Source organism: Mycteria americana, chromosome 18 (assembly GCF_035582795.1).
Source record: "Mycteria americana isolate JAX WOST 10 ecotype Jacksonville Zoo and Gardens chromosome 18, USCA_MyAme_1.0, whole genome shotgun sequence".
NCBI lineage: Eukaryota > Metazoa > Chordata > Aves > Ciconiiformes > Ciconiidae > Mycteria > Mycteria americana.
Genome location: NC_134382.1, coordinates 8,579,146 through 8,593,827, shown reverse-complemented (window position 1 = coordinate 8,593,827; position 14,682 = coordinate 8,579,146). Strand labels below are relative to the sequence as shown.

The following is a 14,682-nucleotide window of genomic DNA, read 5'->3' as shown; positions in this document are numbered from 1 at the left end:
GTGCAAGGTCAAGCTGGGAAGTCAGTCTACAAGTCAGAGCCCAGCACAAGGTCCATGACCAGCCTTGGCTGTAGCCTAGCTAGCCCCAGAAACAGGTACACCTACAGCAGCAGCTCAAGCAGAAAGGAAATTCCCAGGCTGGAGCTTAATGGCCCCCCAGGCAGAGGTGTGGATGGCAGCCTCAGCCGGGGCTTATCAGGGCCATTGGGGCCCTGAGGGTCCTACCACCCCAGATTGTGCTGGAAAGGGAAACTTTGCTTAGAGTTGTGAAGACGGGTCATCTCTTCCTCAGCCCTGGGTTCCCACCTCCTTTTAAGAACCAAACCAGATGAACTAATCAAAAGTTTTCTATTAATTTGCTTGAAACACACACGTCGCTGCTATTGTCAGCCAGCTCCCTGGGGAATCAGGCTACAGAGTGGGAGGCACACGGAGGGGTGGGAGGAGATACATCAACATCTTACAGTGCAGTGATCTGCTTAAGAGCCTAGGAAAGTTACAAAGCAAGGCTAGTATTCTGCAATTCTCAGAATTAATGGCTTTGCCGTGGAGGTAGATGTGTACGTGAATCAAGGGTGTTCACATCCATGCGCACACACTTCATTCTTCAGACTCCTAGTTTTTGAGGCGCAGCGCTCTCACCATCCCGCTTTGAGTCGTGAAAGATCTTTTCAGAGCTAACTGTGGCGATGATGATGGAAGGTTTATTATTTATGCAAAATTCTAGCTTCTTGGTGATGTTTCAGGAAGGAGACAATAAAAGTAGGAGCCAGTATCTCCAATATAATCCTGTTTATTTACCAGGTGGCAGAAGAGTAACTTTTCTTAAATATGACAGGGAACAAATAGCAGGAGGTATTTTTTTGCGCAGAAGGCTAGTCCCTCTCTAGCAAGCACTCTGCCCGAAAGGACTCTCTGGAAGCCCTGAGAGCAGGGCTTCCTCCAGCTGTGTCTTCTTCTTCCAGCTGTCGCTTCTTCCCTGAAGCACATTTTCTTTGGAATGTCTTCTGCACCTCCCCTAGACACAACAGCCAAGAAAATTGCTTTGCTTCTCATGCCCTGTATTTGCCTCTGTTTTGAGTGAGGGCTATTAGTTTCACCTGCCATTCATCCCAAATGGATAAATGGTGGCTGTTCCTTGGGTTTGGTTGGGTTGGCTTCATTGTGTGGGATTTTCTGGCTGGAGGGAAAAGCCTCTCACCCCCAGGGAGCGATAGGGGAAGGAGGTAGCATCCCTCGGGAGCTGGAGAGACCCATTCTCCACGCAAAGCAGAGGGAAGCCGCACTGTTCCTCATCAGGGACTGGTGCTAATGACAAACTAGATGTCTCTCCAGTAATTTTATTTCCTCTAGCACTGAAGGTGACACTGAATTTAATTAATTGGTTTGGTTTGTTATTATTTATTCTTTCTGTTGAGTTCTCTCACAGTGAAGGAAAAAAAAAAGTTGATGTGCCAAGGGAAGGGAAGAAGGTTAAAAATAGACTCTCAGACTGACAGCACTGCCAGCAGCCTCTATCCTGATTTGTTCCAGAAGGAATATACTGGTAAGTAAGAGAAAATGTTAATTTGTAGCACAAATTAAAGCCAACATCTGTCTGTATTGAACTCAGCTGCCCTTGAAGGAGCAGGGTGGGGAAAAGAAGTGTGAAATCCAGACAGCAATTACTCTGCTTTGGGCAGCAGGCACCAAGAGCTTCTGGTACTGGACTGACCAAAGCACTGAAGCTCTGTGCACAGCCAGCCTGCCACTTTCCCAGCCACAAAGGAGAGTCCTGGACCATCTGAGCCTGCCTCACCGGAGAGAAGCGAAACCAGAAGCACAGACCTGAGTGGAAGGGGTTGAAGGAGCCATGGCGTAAGCTGAAGTTCACTGTGGAATACTGCCCTGAGGAATCCTGTTTCCTTCCATTGGAAGATTATTCTTGTGTTTGGTTACCCCACCTAGCTGGAGTGCCACGTCTTGGGTACCACGGCGTACTGCACGCTCTCATCTCAGGGAATAACGGTTTTCCTTGTTTTTCAAAGTGAAAAATATATCTGAAAATGAGTTCTTTAAAGTGATTATAAATTCATTTACCACAGATCTGCATTGTAAGTCAAAAAACAATAGACAACTGTCTCCCAAATAAGAAGATGTTCCTCTACTTTTTCATTTTTTAATGTCAGGCATTGAAATATTTTTGAAAGGTAATCCAAACGTTTAAAATTTATTTCAAAAGCACTTCTGCTTGCATCCCGTCTCCTCTCGACAGTGTTGCGTTAAGAGTTACTGTCACATACAAATAGGAGTCTGAGAAGTGGCTGGGGGGGGAACCCTCCCGTTGAGTCACGAGGTTCAGACAGGACCCCCTTGCTTTCTAAACTCCTTCTCAGAGAGGAGTCTAGGTGCAGCTAGGTCCAGTCCTAGTCTCAGACTTGGTTAACGGTTTATTTTCTAAGGACTGTGTGTATAGCCACTTATCAGAACCAGAGCCCTCTCAGGGCTTTTGCTAAGGCGACAGCATTAATTTACGACGTTTAAGTCCGGTCGTGTCCAGCATACTGAACTTCACGATTACGGATTCACTAATAACGCGCTTACACCCCCAGTCTAGTCGTGTTGCATGAACTATCATGGCCACACTTAAAGAGTCTGGTCGTGTTCAATGAGAACTACCACAGCTAGATCAATGAAGAGTGCAGTTTATTAGAGCAACAGGCACACAGATTCTTTGGATTACCGGTGATAAATTCACTGTCTGCAAAGCACGTGCAAATATCAAGAATATGAGTAACACTGCCGGCTACAAATGCGTTAAAAGATAATAATGCGACTCTATAGAGATTTCTAAGTTTCCCGGGGAGGCACTTGGTATCACCAAGTGTTCAACTCTTACCCAAAGGCGTCCCGATGGGGGGGAAGAGAGGCTCAGCCCGTCGACTGATCCCAAACGTCAGAGTGGTACACGATGGTGTCTTCCCTAACATTCTCTTTCTCTTAAGCTATTTTATACTATTTATCACCTTTCAGGTGGAGCTTGAGTGACTCTAGTCATACATACCTTTGTTTAGGATTGGTGTAAAGTTTTCTCGCTTCTCTTTTAAAGGTATAAGCTAGGAAAATTCAGAGCGCAAGCTCAGTGAGGGGTGGTCGCACCTTGGAGGCGGGTGGCTTTTGGGATGGAGGTGTGTTTTGGTATTATAATGATGTTATAATGAGCAAAGTTCACCAAAAGGACAGCATTTTGTCAAAACCATGGCAGGCTGTTGGCCCAGGGCAGTAAATACGCAGCTTATCAGTTCCATGACACCTTTAAGTTCCCATATAATTGCAGAGCCTGGCCGCGGCATCTCCACACCGCTCCACCCTCCGGGCAGCGCCTCTTAGAGTCAGCACACCAAGTTCCCCTGGCGTTACCGACATCTAAGGTTGCAGGCCTAGGGAACTCCCGTGGAATGGATTCCTTGCATGTCAGCCGCATTCCACCTGGGGAGCTTCTTCAATGCTGTGCCTTACCTAAAAGTGTGAATATAAGTTCTAATTTCTAAGGCACCTCAGCAATTATCCCACAGACAGTCCTACACCAGGTCTCTCACGCCATGCTGCCACTTTCCCCATGCCAAGCCCCTGGCTCATTTGTATTTTGGGACTCCATGGAGCTCGCTGCAGGACAGGTGTAGGAGCCAGAAATGGCTCCGACAAGGAGCTTGAATAAGTGGCTGTTCTAACAAGCTACACCCCATCGCCACAGTGATTCTCCTTGCGCCGATTTTATTCCTTTGTAACTACAAAGGGGCTTTACCATCTGTCAGCAAGGGCATGGTGGTGTGGTAACAAACAAAGCTGCTGAAGTAGTCACAAAAGTGCCATAAATTCTAAAAAGCTTTGCTAAATCCAGTGAAACTTTCCAAAGTTCTTTTGCTATGATGATAATGCATTTTAACCTGTGGGAGGTCTGAAAATTGCGTTCTTTAAATTTATTTTCCTTTGGAAAAAAACACACATTCTAATGATTCTTCTAATAACCAAGTGAACTTCATGTCAAAGAAACCCCAGTGATAGTAAGAAAGATTCCCCAGGCCTCTAATTCTGTGAAATCTGCACATCCTTAACAAGTACCTGCCCAGAAGTGGGAAAGATGTCTTGACGATGGTGCAAGTTTTGGAGCAATTTCGAACAGGAGCATCATTGCTTTGAGATGCTGAAACTGGTAATGATTAAAGATGATCAGACAAATTCATTAGTTCTCTTCTCTGATGGCAGAGACGCTTGTTGCTAAGAAATAATTTTTCCACTGTCTATAATGACAGCACCATCTTGTGGTTTGTTACAGTCCATAAATTCTCATTTTGCGTCTCTCCGTCTCTTACAGAAGGATACTGTAAGAGATGCTACCCCGTATGGAATTCTTCCAGTCACTGAAAACAACACAAAAACTTTTCACACTGCTTTAGCATTGCTAGTTTGAGCACTGCTAGCAATACAGCCCAGCAGTGCAGGGATGGGTACTGAACAGTGACTGCAAATGAGGCCCAGCGTTCACGTAACTTCAGAAACGGCTCCAGTACCTCACAGGGCAAAGGACAATGCAAAATGGCAAAGCTGCTCCCTCCTCACGCCGCTACGGACACACGGATTACTATTTCACCGAAAGCACTTTACTGAGCAAACGTGATTACCCGCCATGTCTAAAGAATTAAAGGCTGAGCCTTTGCATACTAACAGCAGGTCGTCATGGAACGGTGTTTTAGACTGCAGAGACAGGTCAGCGATTATCAGTATGTCTGCAGTTTCTCAGGGATATCACAATAACCTCTCTTTGACTCCAGTTCTTGACTAGTATCATTTGGTCTGTTGCAGCTGCATTTACCTTCGAAAGCTCTCAGCAGCTGACACCCAAGTCACTGGTGGACTGAATCTATTGTTGTCTTTGACTGGAGAAAAGCTTAGCTGACAACAACAAAAAATAAAAGACAACTGAAAGCAGATGACCTGTAGAATGGAATGCTGACAGCATTTCTGAGTTTGGTGAATAGAAGAAAAGGCATTATCCTGTTAGCCACTAGAAGATATTAGCAGTGACCATAATTCGTTCAGTCTCTTGGTAAAGCATTTGGCATCGTGCTACAGGCAGAAAACAAAGACAATGTTTTCAGAGCCTGTATCCCTCATTCTAAAGTCTGTGGTCGTTACCAGGAGTAATCAAGCCCTACCAAGAAACACTACTGCACTTTATCCCTGAGTATCCACTAAATCCTCCTAGATCCACATCCTATACAACTGCCGAGGTCAATATCAACCCAAAAATACAGGCACAGCTTAGACTGAGAAATTTTCCTGGCTGAGAAATGTCAGTGGTACAGGCATGAGAGTTAAAGATGGGGGTTGGAAGATGTAAAGCTTAACATGGTCATTTCCACACCTGCTTTCTGCAAATCTCTCTGCAACAGAGAGATTTCAAACCTCCTTTAGGTGTTAAAAAATAGCTCAACCCAGAAAAATGCTTGAAACTTTAAGGGAGCAGAGGAATGGTAAACAAAAGTAGAAGCCTTTGAAAATACAAAATTCCAAATTTCACAACATAAAGCTGAACTGTTATGAACAAATTGTAAAGTTTGAGTTTGAGAAATGAAACCATAGAAAACTGTACTGCTTTTAACAGAAAATATAAAGGATAATGAACAGGCAAGGGTCTACAGACAAGTTGTAGAGGCATTCTTTATTAATAAACCAAACAGAACGGTTTGATAATGTATTATATAACTGTACTCTCCAAAACAGTCCTCGGTATTCAACAAATGCCTTAAAAACATTCATTTATATGACCTCTGTGAAGCCTCAGGCCACGCACCTGACTTACAGCGAGCCCTGCCGAAATTTAACTGCCATGCTGGCCTGAAGCCCCACGAGCAGACACCTCGACCCCGATTATGGAGCAGGCTCTCACCTCAGGGTACCGAGGGCCTGGAAATAGGGCTCGTGGCTTCCACCCTGGTGACAGGGGAGCCACGCTACGCACGTTGGCATTGCATGGCATAGTGCCACCGGTGCAGAGACTGGGACCCCATTTACTGGGCGGTCCCATGGCTCAGGCCTCTAAACAGCTCCCTCTCCCCCAGAAATGGACAGCCTGGTGACTTCCTCCCTCCTTACAGGGCAGTCACAGTCAGCGGCCGGCAAAAGGGGTAGCTTGGCAACAGGTCAACTGAGCAGAGACCACAGCCCTCCTTACAGGGAGGCCTCACTGCTCTGGGCAATAAGGGGGCTCAGGAGCAACAGGGAAAGCCAATCTGCATGCCCAGCCCTGCCTACACGGAGGTGCCGGTGTCAAGGGTCCCTTTCCTTCTCCGCCGACTTCTGAGACTTGCATCTTCGGCCTCAGAACTTGCTATCTCTGCCTTTTGTTGTCTTTTCTTTTTCTTGTGTTCTGGAGATAGTGATACCATTATGGTCAGGTATTAAATGAAATATTTTTCTACAATTTTCAACATCTGTTTTATAAATAATAATAGATATTTGATGGAATTACAGTATTTTCAAGACTACCATCTAAACCTGTTGCACTATCTACACTCAGTCCCATGAAATATGGCTGTGTGTCTCCCTTCAGCAATACCATTCACAACCAATTCCCGTGTCTCCATTCTGTAATTCCATTACAAAACATATTTGTCTCCTCAATTCTAGCAGCCAATCCCTCTTCCTCACTGTTATTCACACAGTCTTTACATAATTTCTTCCCTTAGTGCTTCCTTAAAAATTCTTATATCACTTCTCAGTGCTTTCCATAATTTTCTTTCCCTGTCTCCCATCAGCAATTCCTACCACAACCCATTTCCATGTGTCCTCTCAGATAGGCCTGTTACTCCTTTAGAGCTTCCTTCCTTTTCCATGATTCCCCTCTACTTATTCATAGATAATCTGTGCCATTATTTCTTTCCACACAAATCCTTATATTTGTGTCACTCCTCAGAGCTTTCTGTAATTGCCTTTGCCCTTTTCTCCCCTCAGCATTTCCCATAAAACTGGTTCCCCCTCTCCCCTCAGAATTTCCTGCCAAAATATTTCTGCATCACTCCCCTCAACAACTCCCATCAACAACCTGCCACCATCTCTCCCCTCAGAGATTCCCTCCAATTTGACCCCACGTCTCCCCTCAGCAATTCCTGCCAAAACCACTTTCCCACGCCTCACCTCAGGAAATTTCCTACAAAACCTAGCACCGTTTCTCCCTCAGAGCTTTCCCCAATTCCCTTTCCCCACAGCTCTCCTCAGGGTGTCCCACCTGCTCCCTGACACCTCAGCATTTCCTCAAAAATCTTTTCTCTTTGGTCACCTCTCAGAGCTTCCTGTAATTATCTTTCCATCTGCCCCCCTTGGCAATTCCGAGGAAAAAACCCTTCCTCCTCTCTTCCCTCAGAGATTCCCGCCAAAACCTCTCCCCCTCGCTCCCCTCACCAAAGCCCAGCCCCAGGTATCTCCTCAATGACTCCTGCCAACTGCGGTCCCCTCAGAGCTACCTGACCCGCCCCAGACCAATGGCTGCCTTTGCTCCCGCACAGCCCCGCCATGTGCCTCTCCTCACACCTCTCCTCATGCCTCCATGCGCTCCCGCTCCCCTTCTCAGGTGAGGCGAGGTGGGATGGGGTGGGGTAGGGCATGGGGCCCGGGGCTCAGCCCCTGTCCCAGGGCAGCGGAGGGTCCCCGCTCTCCCAGGGCTGGTGCTCCGGCACCTTGCTGCCTCAGGTCCCATCGCTGTCCTCTGCAATTGGGCCCTGTCCTGCCGTCACCCTGTCACCTTCAGGAAAAAAGGTCCCCCAAACTTGTAACCGTGTAAGACGGGCTAATGTGTTCCTCCCCTTGAGTGGAGGCGAGAACCGTGGGAGGGAGGAGCAGCACCCAGCCTGGCTCAGTGTGTGAGTAAAGGCGGGAAGCAGAGGATGGAGCTCAGGAACAGCCCCACCGTGAGAGCTGCCGTCCTGCTCTCTCCCCTCAGCGACAGGTATACGCAGCCCTGAAACAGAATGGCTGGTAAGGAAGGCGAGCATTTTTTAACTCTTTCATGTGGCAAGTTGCTAGGGAAAAGAGCAAGCTTTAGTTCTTTTTTTTTTTCTTAGGGAAAAATCTCCCATTTGTGTTTATTGACTGTTGCTTTTGGAGCAGCTGTAAAACTCCAGGGGTTCTCAGACTGAGTTTCTTGATGTTGACTGTGGAGGAACTACCTCCAAAAGCAGATAATAAAGGGCTCTTGCTCTGGGCAATAAGGAGTTCTTGCTCTGATTTTGTTTTGATCTGATTTGATCATGATGGTTGCTCCCTCAAAATGCTGCTTTGTATAAGCTAAGCTTAGCTGACCGTACAGATGTAATACTGCAAGGGCACATTTATTTGACCACCATTCCCACAACTGAGTATTTTTGGTTTCAAGGTACTAACTGACAACTTGGCTATAAGCTTTAAAAATCCTGTATCTTTCCCTTAAAAACAGGCATTTATGAACTATTCATCTTGAAGGCTGTAGCTATGAGAGCTTACCAATGAAGGAAGGGGAACAATCTCCAGACCCACGGCAATAGTTGAAAGAGGACAGTGTTTGACAGAAGAGCCCCACGTGTGTCTCAGAATACTGGCTACTTCTCAGAAAAACTAGCATTTTATTTTTAGAGGCTGCACACCAGAACTGTCAGATCTCTCTTTCAATCAGTAATCCACAGTAGAGAAAATAAGAGCAGCAGCACAGAGGTTCCTGTAGTCATCAGGACTGCCAGATGACCTCGCTGTTAATGCAGGGGTGCCTGCTGCAGAGGTGACAATACTTTTGCCATACCTTTCCCATATAACACTTGGCATCCCTGCTTATATTGCTCGAAACCAATCCCATTAGTATTCATTGCAGCTTTCAGGGCTGGAAGGAGCTCCAGCTGGCTCTGTGGAGTGGCAGCATCCACCATACGAAACAGCTACTTCGACAGGGGACAACAACAGTGAGCACTAAGCAGCTCACTGTTCAATTTCACCCCATTTCTCTTCACCCGACTTCCTTTCCTTTCTCCCTTCAGTGTTCCTGGCATCTACAAATTGAAGGCTTCATTTCTGGTTTTCCCATTTGGATGAAAACAGTTGGACACCTTTACATGGTGCAACACGGAATGAGTGCATCCCATCAGTTAATAAGTTACTGGTGCGCTATGGAGCAGGGGTAAGTGCTGCAGAGCCCGCTACACACCCCTTCACCAAGCTATGCGGAATGGACACCTCCAAGCAGCTCAGTTCCTTCTTATTCAGGGAATTTCGGCCACAGCTCCCTGACTGCAACCCCATTCCCTTGTGCAGCAACCAACAGCCTTGTTTTGTAGCTGCTCCTCCAGTGAGGTGCAGACCTGGCCCATTTTGGACCCAGCGGCCAGCTAGATAGTCACATTCGCAGTAATTTGACATTGTAGCCTAACAGTGTAGTCTAACAGGAGCTGGTGAAAGGCCAGGGCTTACGTAAAGCTGGTAAGGGGGATTCAGGCTGGAAAGCAGGACATCTAAACAAGAATTACTGTCCTTGGGAGAGAAGCATATCCTGAAGAAATATGTAAGCTAATTAAAATGTTTTGGGAACCATCTGAAACAACTAGAAGTGTGATAAGAAGCACCCTCATCATAAAAGTCACACCCCTCAAGCTGGAGACCCCGGCCCAAGCAGAGACCCCTCACTTTGAGCGTGCGCAGAATATTACAGTAGCACTGTAGCTTTAAGTTGAAATAAGAGAAATGTAGACCAACAGAAAACTGCTTTGTCTAATTACTTATGCCTATGCATAACTAGACTGTATAAATACTGTACCTGTATGACCGAACAGTGTGCCACTTCCTACTGTCCCTCGCTACACCTTCTCAGCAGGAGGATGCATGGATTCTTTGGGGAGGGGGGCGGATGGAAGGGAGTGAGGGGAGACCCTGTCTGAACGGGTCTCACACGAGAGCTTATGTAGTGATGGCCAACTGAAGTTAATTGCCTTGTGGATTTAGTGTTAGTGGAAGTGGCGTGAAGACTTGTTTATGTTTTCAGGTATGAGGTTTAAAATAAAATATTTTTTAATATTTTATTTATAGGTGGAGCTACCGCCTAGCACCCATCTCTGCGCAGACATGAAATAAAAATACCTCTGCCCTGGGTGTATAATGGCGTCTCGCACACCGGGTAAACGACCCCACGCTTGCGGGATAACAACAGGGCGTTCACCGGCCCTGGGCAGCGGCAGCAGTACCACAGCACGGCGTCTCACAGACAGCGGCCAAAAGAACGCGGCCTGGCGCTGCGGGCGGGCAGCCACCCCGCGGCGGCAGCCGCCCGTCCCCACCGCCACCGGGGCAGCCGCAGAGGAAGCGGCGGCGGCGCAGGGCAGCCGGGGACCGGCGGAAGGGCCGGGACCGGGGCCCCCTTGTTCCCGCCCCGGAAGGCGGAGGGCGCCGCGCTGCCGCGAACGGGCGGCGGAGATGGTGCTGCTGAGCGCGCCGTGCTGGCTCCGCAGCCGCCTCACCGACCGCTTCTGGAGGGTGCAGGAGGTGCTCAAGTATGCGCGGGTGAGTCTGCCCGCCGCCCCCGCGGCTGCCTCCCCGCGCGGCTGCGGTTGCTGCGTGCTCCCCGGAGCGCGGGGGGGACAGCTCGTTCCTCGGCCGCCGCCCGGAGGTGCCCCGTCCTCCCCGGGCCTAGGCAGCGAGCGGCCCGCCGTCTTGTTCAGGTGTCCGCAAGCCCTTCCCCAGCAGAGGGAAGTCAGGCAGCGAGCAGTATAATGTGTAGTTCAGTATAGTTATAGCACTATAGTGTATAGAGCAGTATAGTTATAGCAGTATAGTGTATAGAGCAGTATGGTTCCTTGTTGCTAGGAACGTCGAGAGTCCGTGAAGTTGACTCACATCAATTTAGCATTTGCTGTGTATGTAAATTTGTATTTGATTAAAGCTGGAGGCCATAAAGGTGTCTGGTTTTGTGGCGTAACACAGCACATGTGTGCATGTGGATGGCCATGAATAAAAGTGAGAACTCTGTGGCGGAAGGAATACCGGAAGGAATACAAGCACTACGGGAAGAGCAGCCTGTAAATACAGCGTGCTGTAGACTGGTGTTGGTTTTTGTTGGTTTTTGTTTTAACTGGGCAATGTAGCAGGGGAAAGAAAAAATTATTTTAACCTTGGTCTTCAAGTGTGTTTTAAAAGGTGAAAGGGACTCCTTCACAACATGATTTCAACTGAAGTTCAAGCTGTTGTACCTAGGCTCGGGAAGGACCTTTTTCAAGGGCAGACTGTTAGCATCCTGGGAGGTACTACACCTTGCTGTAGTAGTGAGATGGAAAATGTTGAAGTAAGCGACAGTATCTTGGTCTTGCAGTGCCTAAGCTGCCCACAGCACCAGTAGTAGTTACTTATTTCTCTGACTGTGCAGCGCTGGCTACTTCTTCCTACTTCATATTAGATGGATGTCAGTGGTAGCTCCAGTAAACTTCTTTCATTATGCTTTCTGTTTGGGCAACTGCAATGTTTTTGACATGTCAGAGGCTCCTGTCCCATCCCTCTATTTGTACTGACAAAACTGAGAGGGCAGCTCAGGAATGGGAGTAAGTGCATGAGTTTAGGGGTTGGCTGAAAGCGCTGAAGATGATTTTGTGGTTGCCTTCCCCCCTGGAACCACAGCCTAAAATGAGGTCTGGCTTTGGCTCCTTCCTGCTGAACTGAAATTTTTCAGCCTGCTCCAACTTTTCAGCTTCAGGTTTCCCATGCTATAAAACAAGGAAAAAATATTTTTGTTATATGCCAGCTGAAGGCTTAACTGATGTTTGTGAAGTATTTTGTGATCCTCGTTATGAAGAGTTGTGAAATGCAAATGAGCATATATTACTATTACTGGAGGGTTTAACAGCCTTAAAGATAACTGAACAAGAACATCTTGTTTTCATTTCAGCATTTTCGTGGAAGGAAGAACCGTTGCTATAAGCTGGCTGTACGAAGTGTTCGGAGAGCTTTTGTGAAGTCTACAAAGGCCAGAAGAGAGAAGAAGAGATTCCTAAGAGCGGTAAAGAGCGAAATGTTAGATGTAAACATTAAAATGGGACAAGAGCAGAACTGAAATAGCCATTTTTTCCTTACTGGAGGGGGTCTCTCAAAATGTTCTACCAGTGGGTGAAAAATATGAGTTTAAAGTAAGCACAGACCCTCCGTGGTCTGAAACAGCTCAGATTCTGAAGTTCATACATGTTTATGTTGCACTGAGAAGACTGAAAATGTTGTATTTACTAAGTGTGAGCAGATGAGCATGACAAAAGGTTTAGTTTTAAAGTGTTTTATCATCCAAGATGTTAATTTTTCCACTTTCAGCTCTGGATCACTAGGATTGAAGCAGCTTCTCTTGAACATGGTTTGAAATACCCAGCTTTCATAAGCAATCTGATTAAGGTAAGGATGGTGCTCAAAGAATAATTACTTTGAAACAACAAATTGGAGAAACTGTCTGATAGAGGTCTTCTGAAAGTGCCAGGCAAATTAACTTCTGAAAACTCTCAAATCTTTCAAGTAGATGTAGCCCGACAGAACATATCAAGGGGTTGCTGGTTACTGTCTAAGAATGCAACTGCAAGGAATTGAAGCTGCAGCCTCCACTTGCCAATCTGTGAAGAATAATGGTGGGGACTTCCAAATTGGAGCCTGAGCAGGCAATAGCGGCATAGGGCATGGTGGAGGGACTGAAAAGCTCCTTCTGTCAGGCTGAACTTCTGCCAACGCTGTCCTTGCTTCCTAGCTCTCGTCATGAGAGGTCTTCTGCTTATGAGAGGAGTTTCGTTCACTTCAGGAGCTAAGTTCTGCCCTAAACCTGTTTCTCTTCCTTTTATGCATAATCCCCTCTTCTCCTGGTGAACATTGTTGCTCTACACCTTGTTCTGTCCCCAAAACTTTCACTGCGCATCTTCAGAACGAGACTTGTAAAATGCTTTTGCGCTTGTCGCTACTGTGGGCATTAAGTGACAGCTGCCTTGCCTTTTGCTTCAAGAAACTTAAAAATACAAAGCTTGGATTAGCAAAAACAACCCTAAGAAATCTCCACTCTCTTCACTACTAGCTTTGTGTTTTGGTGAGCACAGACAATGCAGAGAGTTGGTGCCGCTGTCCCTTGTTCTTAAACATGCTGGGGAATTGGTTTTAATTTGTTGATAGTGGAACTGTAAAATTAAAACTTGTTTCTCTTAGCTGTGATCATAATAAAAAGGTAGTGTTTCTGCTTCTTAAAGTGGAACTACATATAAATTTATAGCATATTTCAAAACATTTTATCTGTGTTTCAAATAAATAGATAACTTCCTAGGTTTTCTGACACGTTTCCTGTAACATAACACAGTTTCTGAAATGTATACGGTCGTTCTCCTGGTTACTCTTGTCATACTGTAACCAAAAGAATGGAGCACTGCCTAAAAGCTCACTCACGTTTCCCCCCCCCCAAGATCCCCGTCCCTTTGATTCTTGTCTCAGAGCAGTATATTTCTGTAAGGTTCTCTGGTAAAAGATCCCAAAGAAGCAAACTTTTATACAATACCTCCCCCTCAGGATACGCAGTTAACCGTGCAATATCTAGCTTTGTTAAGAGTATGCAACCCTGCAGTCTTTCTTTCTCTAGTACAGGACACATTTTAAGATACCAAGCAGCTGCTAGCACAACAAGTAAACTTGAGTATGTCTAAGAACTGAAACAAATGCCATGGATTAACCTGTAACACGTGGCCTGGCATGAAATAGGAGATTCTTCTTCAGTTCTTGGTTTCTACCAGAAAGACTTTGAGAAAGTCAGTAAACAAATTTTACACAGTGGCTTAATGAGACATCCGTGGCTGAGTAGTCATGTCTGACAGTTCTCTCATGAATAGTTCCAAAATTGTACAGTGTAGAAAAAGGTAATTTGCCTTAAGACCTCAGGTAATCATTAAGCGTTGCAGCGTTGTTCCTAAAAATTACAGTACTTAACTAACAAATTTCCTTGCATTTAGTCCCAGGTGGAGCTGAATAGGAAAATGATTGCCGACTTGGCTATTTATGAGCCAAAGACGTTCAAGTCCCTAGCTGCCTTAGCCCAGAGGAGGAGACAAGAAGGCTTCCTCGCTGCCCTGGGAGATGGAAAAGAACCGGAGGGGATATTTTCACGTATTGTACATCACTACTGATGTGAAAAGAGTCTGCAGACACGTGTTATAAACAGGAACTTGTATTGCGGAGTAAATTCGCTCACTGCTGCCGTGGCTGTGGGAGGAAATCCTCCGAGGATGGTTCCAGAAGGAGGACGGGGTGGGTGCGGGTGCGAGGCTTGCGCCTCGACATTTTTCCCCTCTGTTGTTGTAACCGAGTTAGAAACCGCGGTTCGAAGTTAGCGGCGGTAAGTCAGGCCTACAGAAGTTCCCGTGTTAACGACGTACGCTTTCGGTTCCGTTAAGGACTTAATAAAGATTTTTTTTGGTAACTGCTACTGGAAAAACAGTTGGAGTGGTGACTTCTGGCACTGCACAGGGGAAAACTCTGCCCGGGGGGCGGGACACGCCAGCAGCACCCGGCTTTGGGACAGGTCTAGGAAGGGTTTGGGCCGGGCTGACCCCCGCCGGCCCCGGGCCCGGGCCCAGCTCGGAGCGACCGGTCCCGGGCAGCCCCGCCGCTGCTGAGGGCGGTGGCGCGCGCCGG

At 46.8% G+C, this 14,682-nt stretch overlaps 1 protein-coding gene across 2 annotated transcripts; it reads left to right on the top strand.

Annotated features, from left to right (window-relative positions):
- Nucleotides 1-10,302: 10,302 nt before the first annotated feature.
- Nucleotides 10,303-14,440, top strand: MRPL20 (mitochondrial ribosomal protein L20). Of its 2 annotated transcripts, XM_075520533.1 has the most exons (4): nt 10,388-10,554; nt 11,930-12,040; nt 12,343-12,420; nt 14,001-14,440. In XM_075520533.1, exons 1-4 carry the CDS (start codon nt 10,468-10,470, stop codon nt 14,172-14,174), a joined length of 450 nt encoding a protein of 149 aa, XP_075376648.1. In that variant the 5' UTR covers nt 10,388-10,467; the 3' UTR covers nt 14,175-14,440. The 2 variants fall into 2 exon arrangements, with proteins under 2 accessions (XP_075376649.1, XP_075376648.1); XM_075520534.1 differs by lacking the exon at nt 12,343-12,420 and having other exon boundaries at nt 10,303-10,554.
- The last annotated feature ends 242 nt before the right edge of the window (nt 14,441-14,682 follow it).

Coding starts and splice junctions, on each gene's coding strand:
- MRPL20 (XM_075520533.1), top strand. CDS start 10,468: ATGGTGCTGCTGAGCGCGCCGTGCTGGCTCCGCAGCCGCCTCACCGAC. Junction 10,555..11,929: donor AGGTGCTCAAGTATGCGCGG/GTGAGTCTGCCC, acceptor TTTTCATTTCAG/CATTTTCGTGGAAGGAAGAA. Junction 12,421..14,000: donor TCATAAGCAATCTGATTAAG/GTAAGGATGGTG, acceptor CCTTGCATTTAG/TCCCAGGTGGAGCTGAATAG.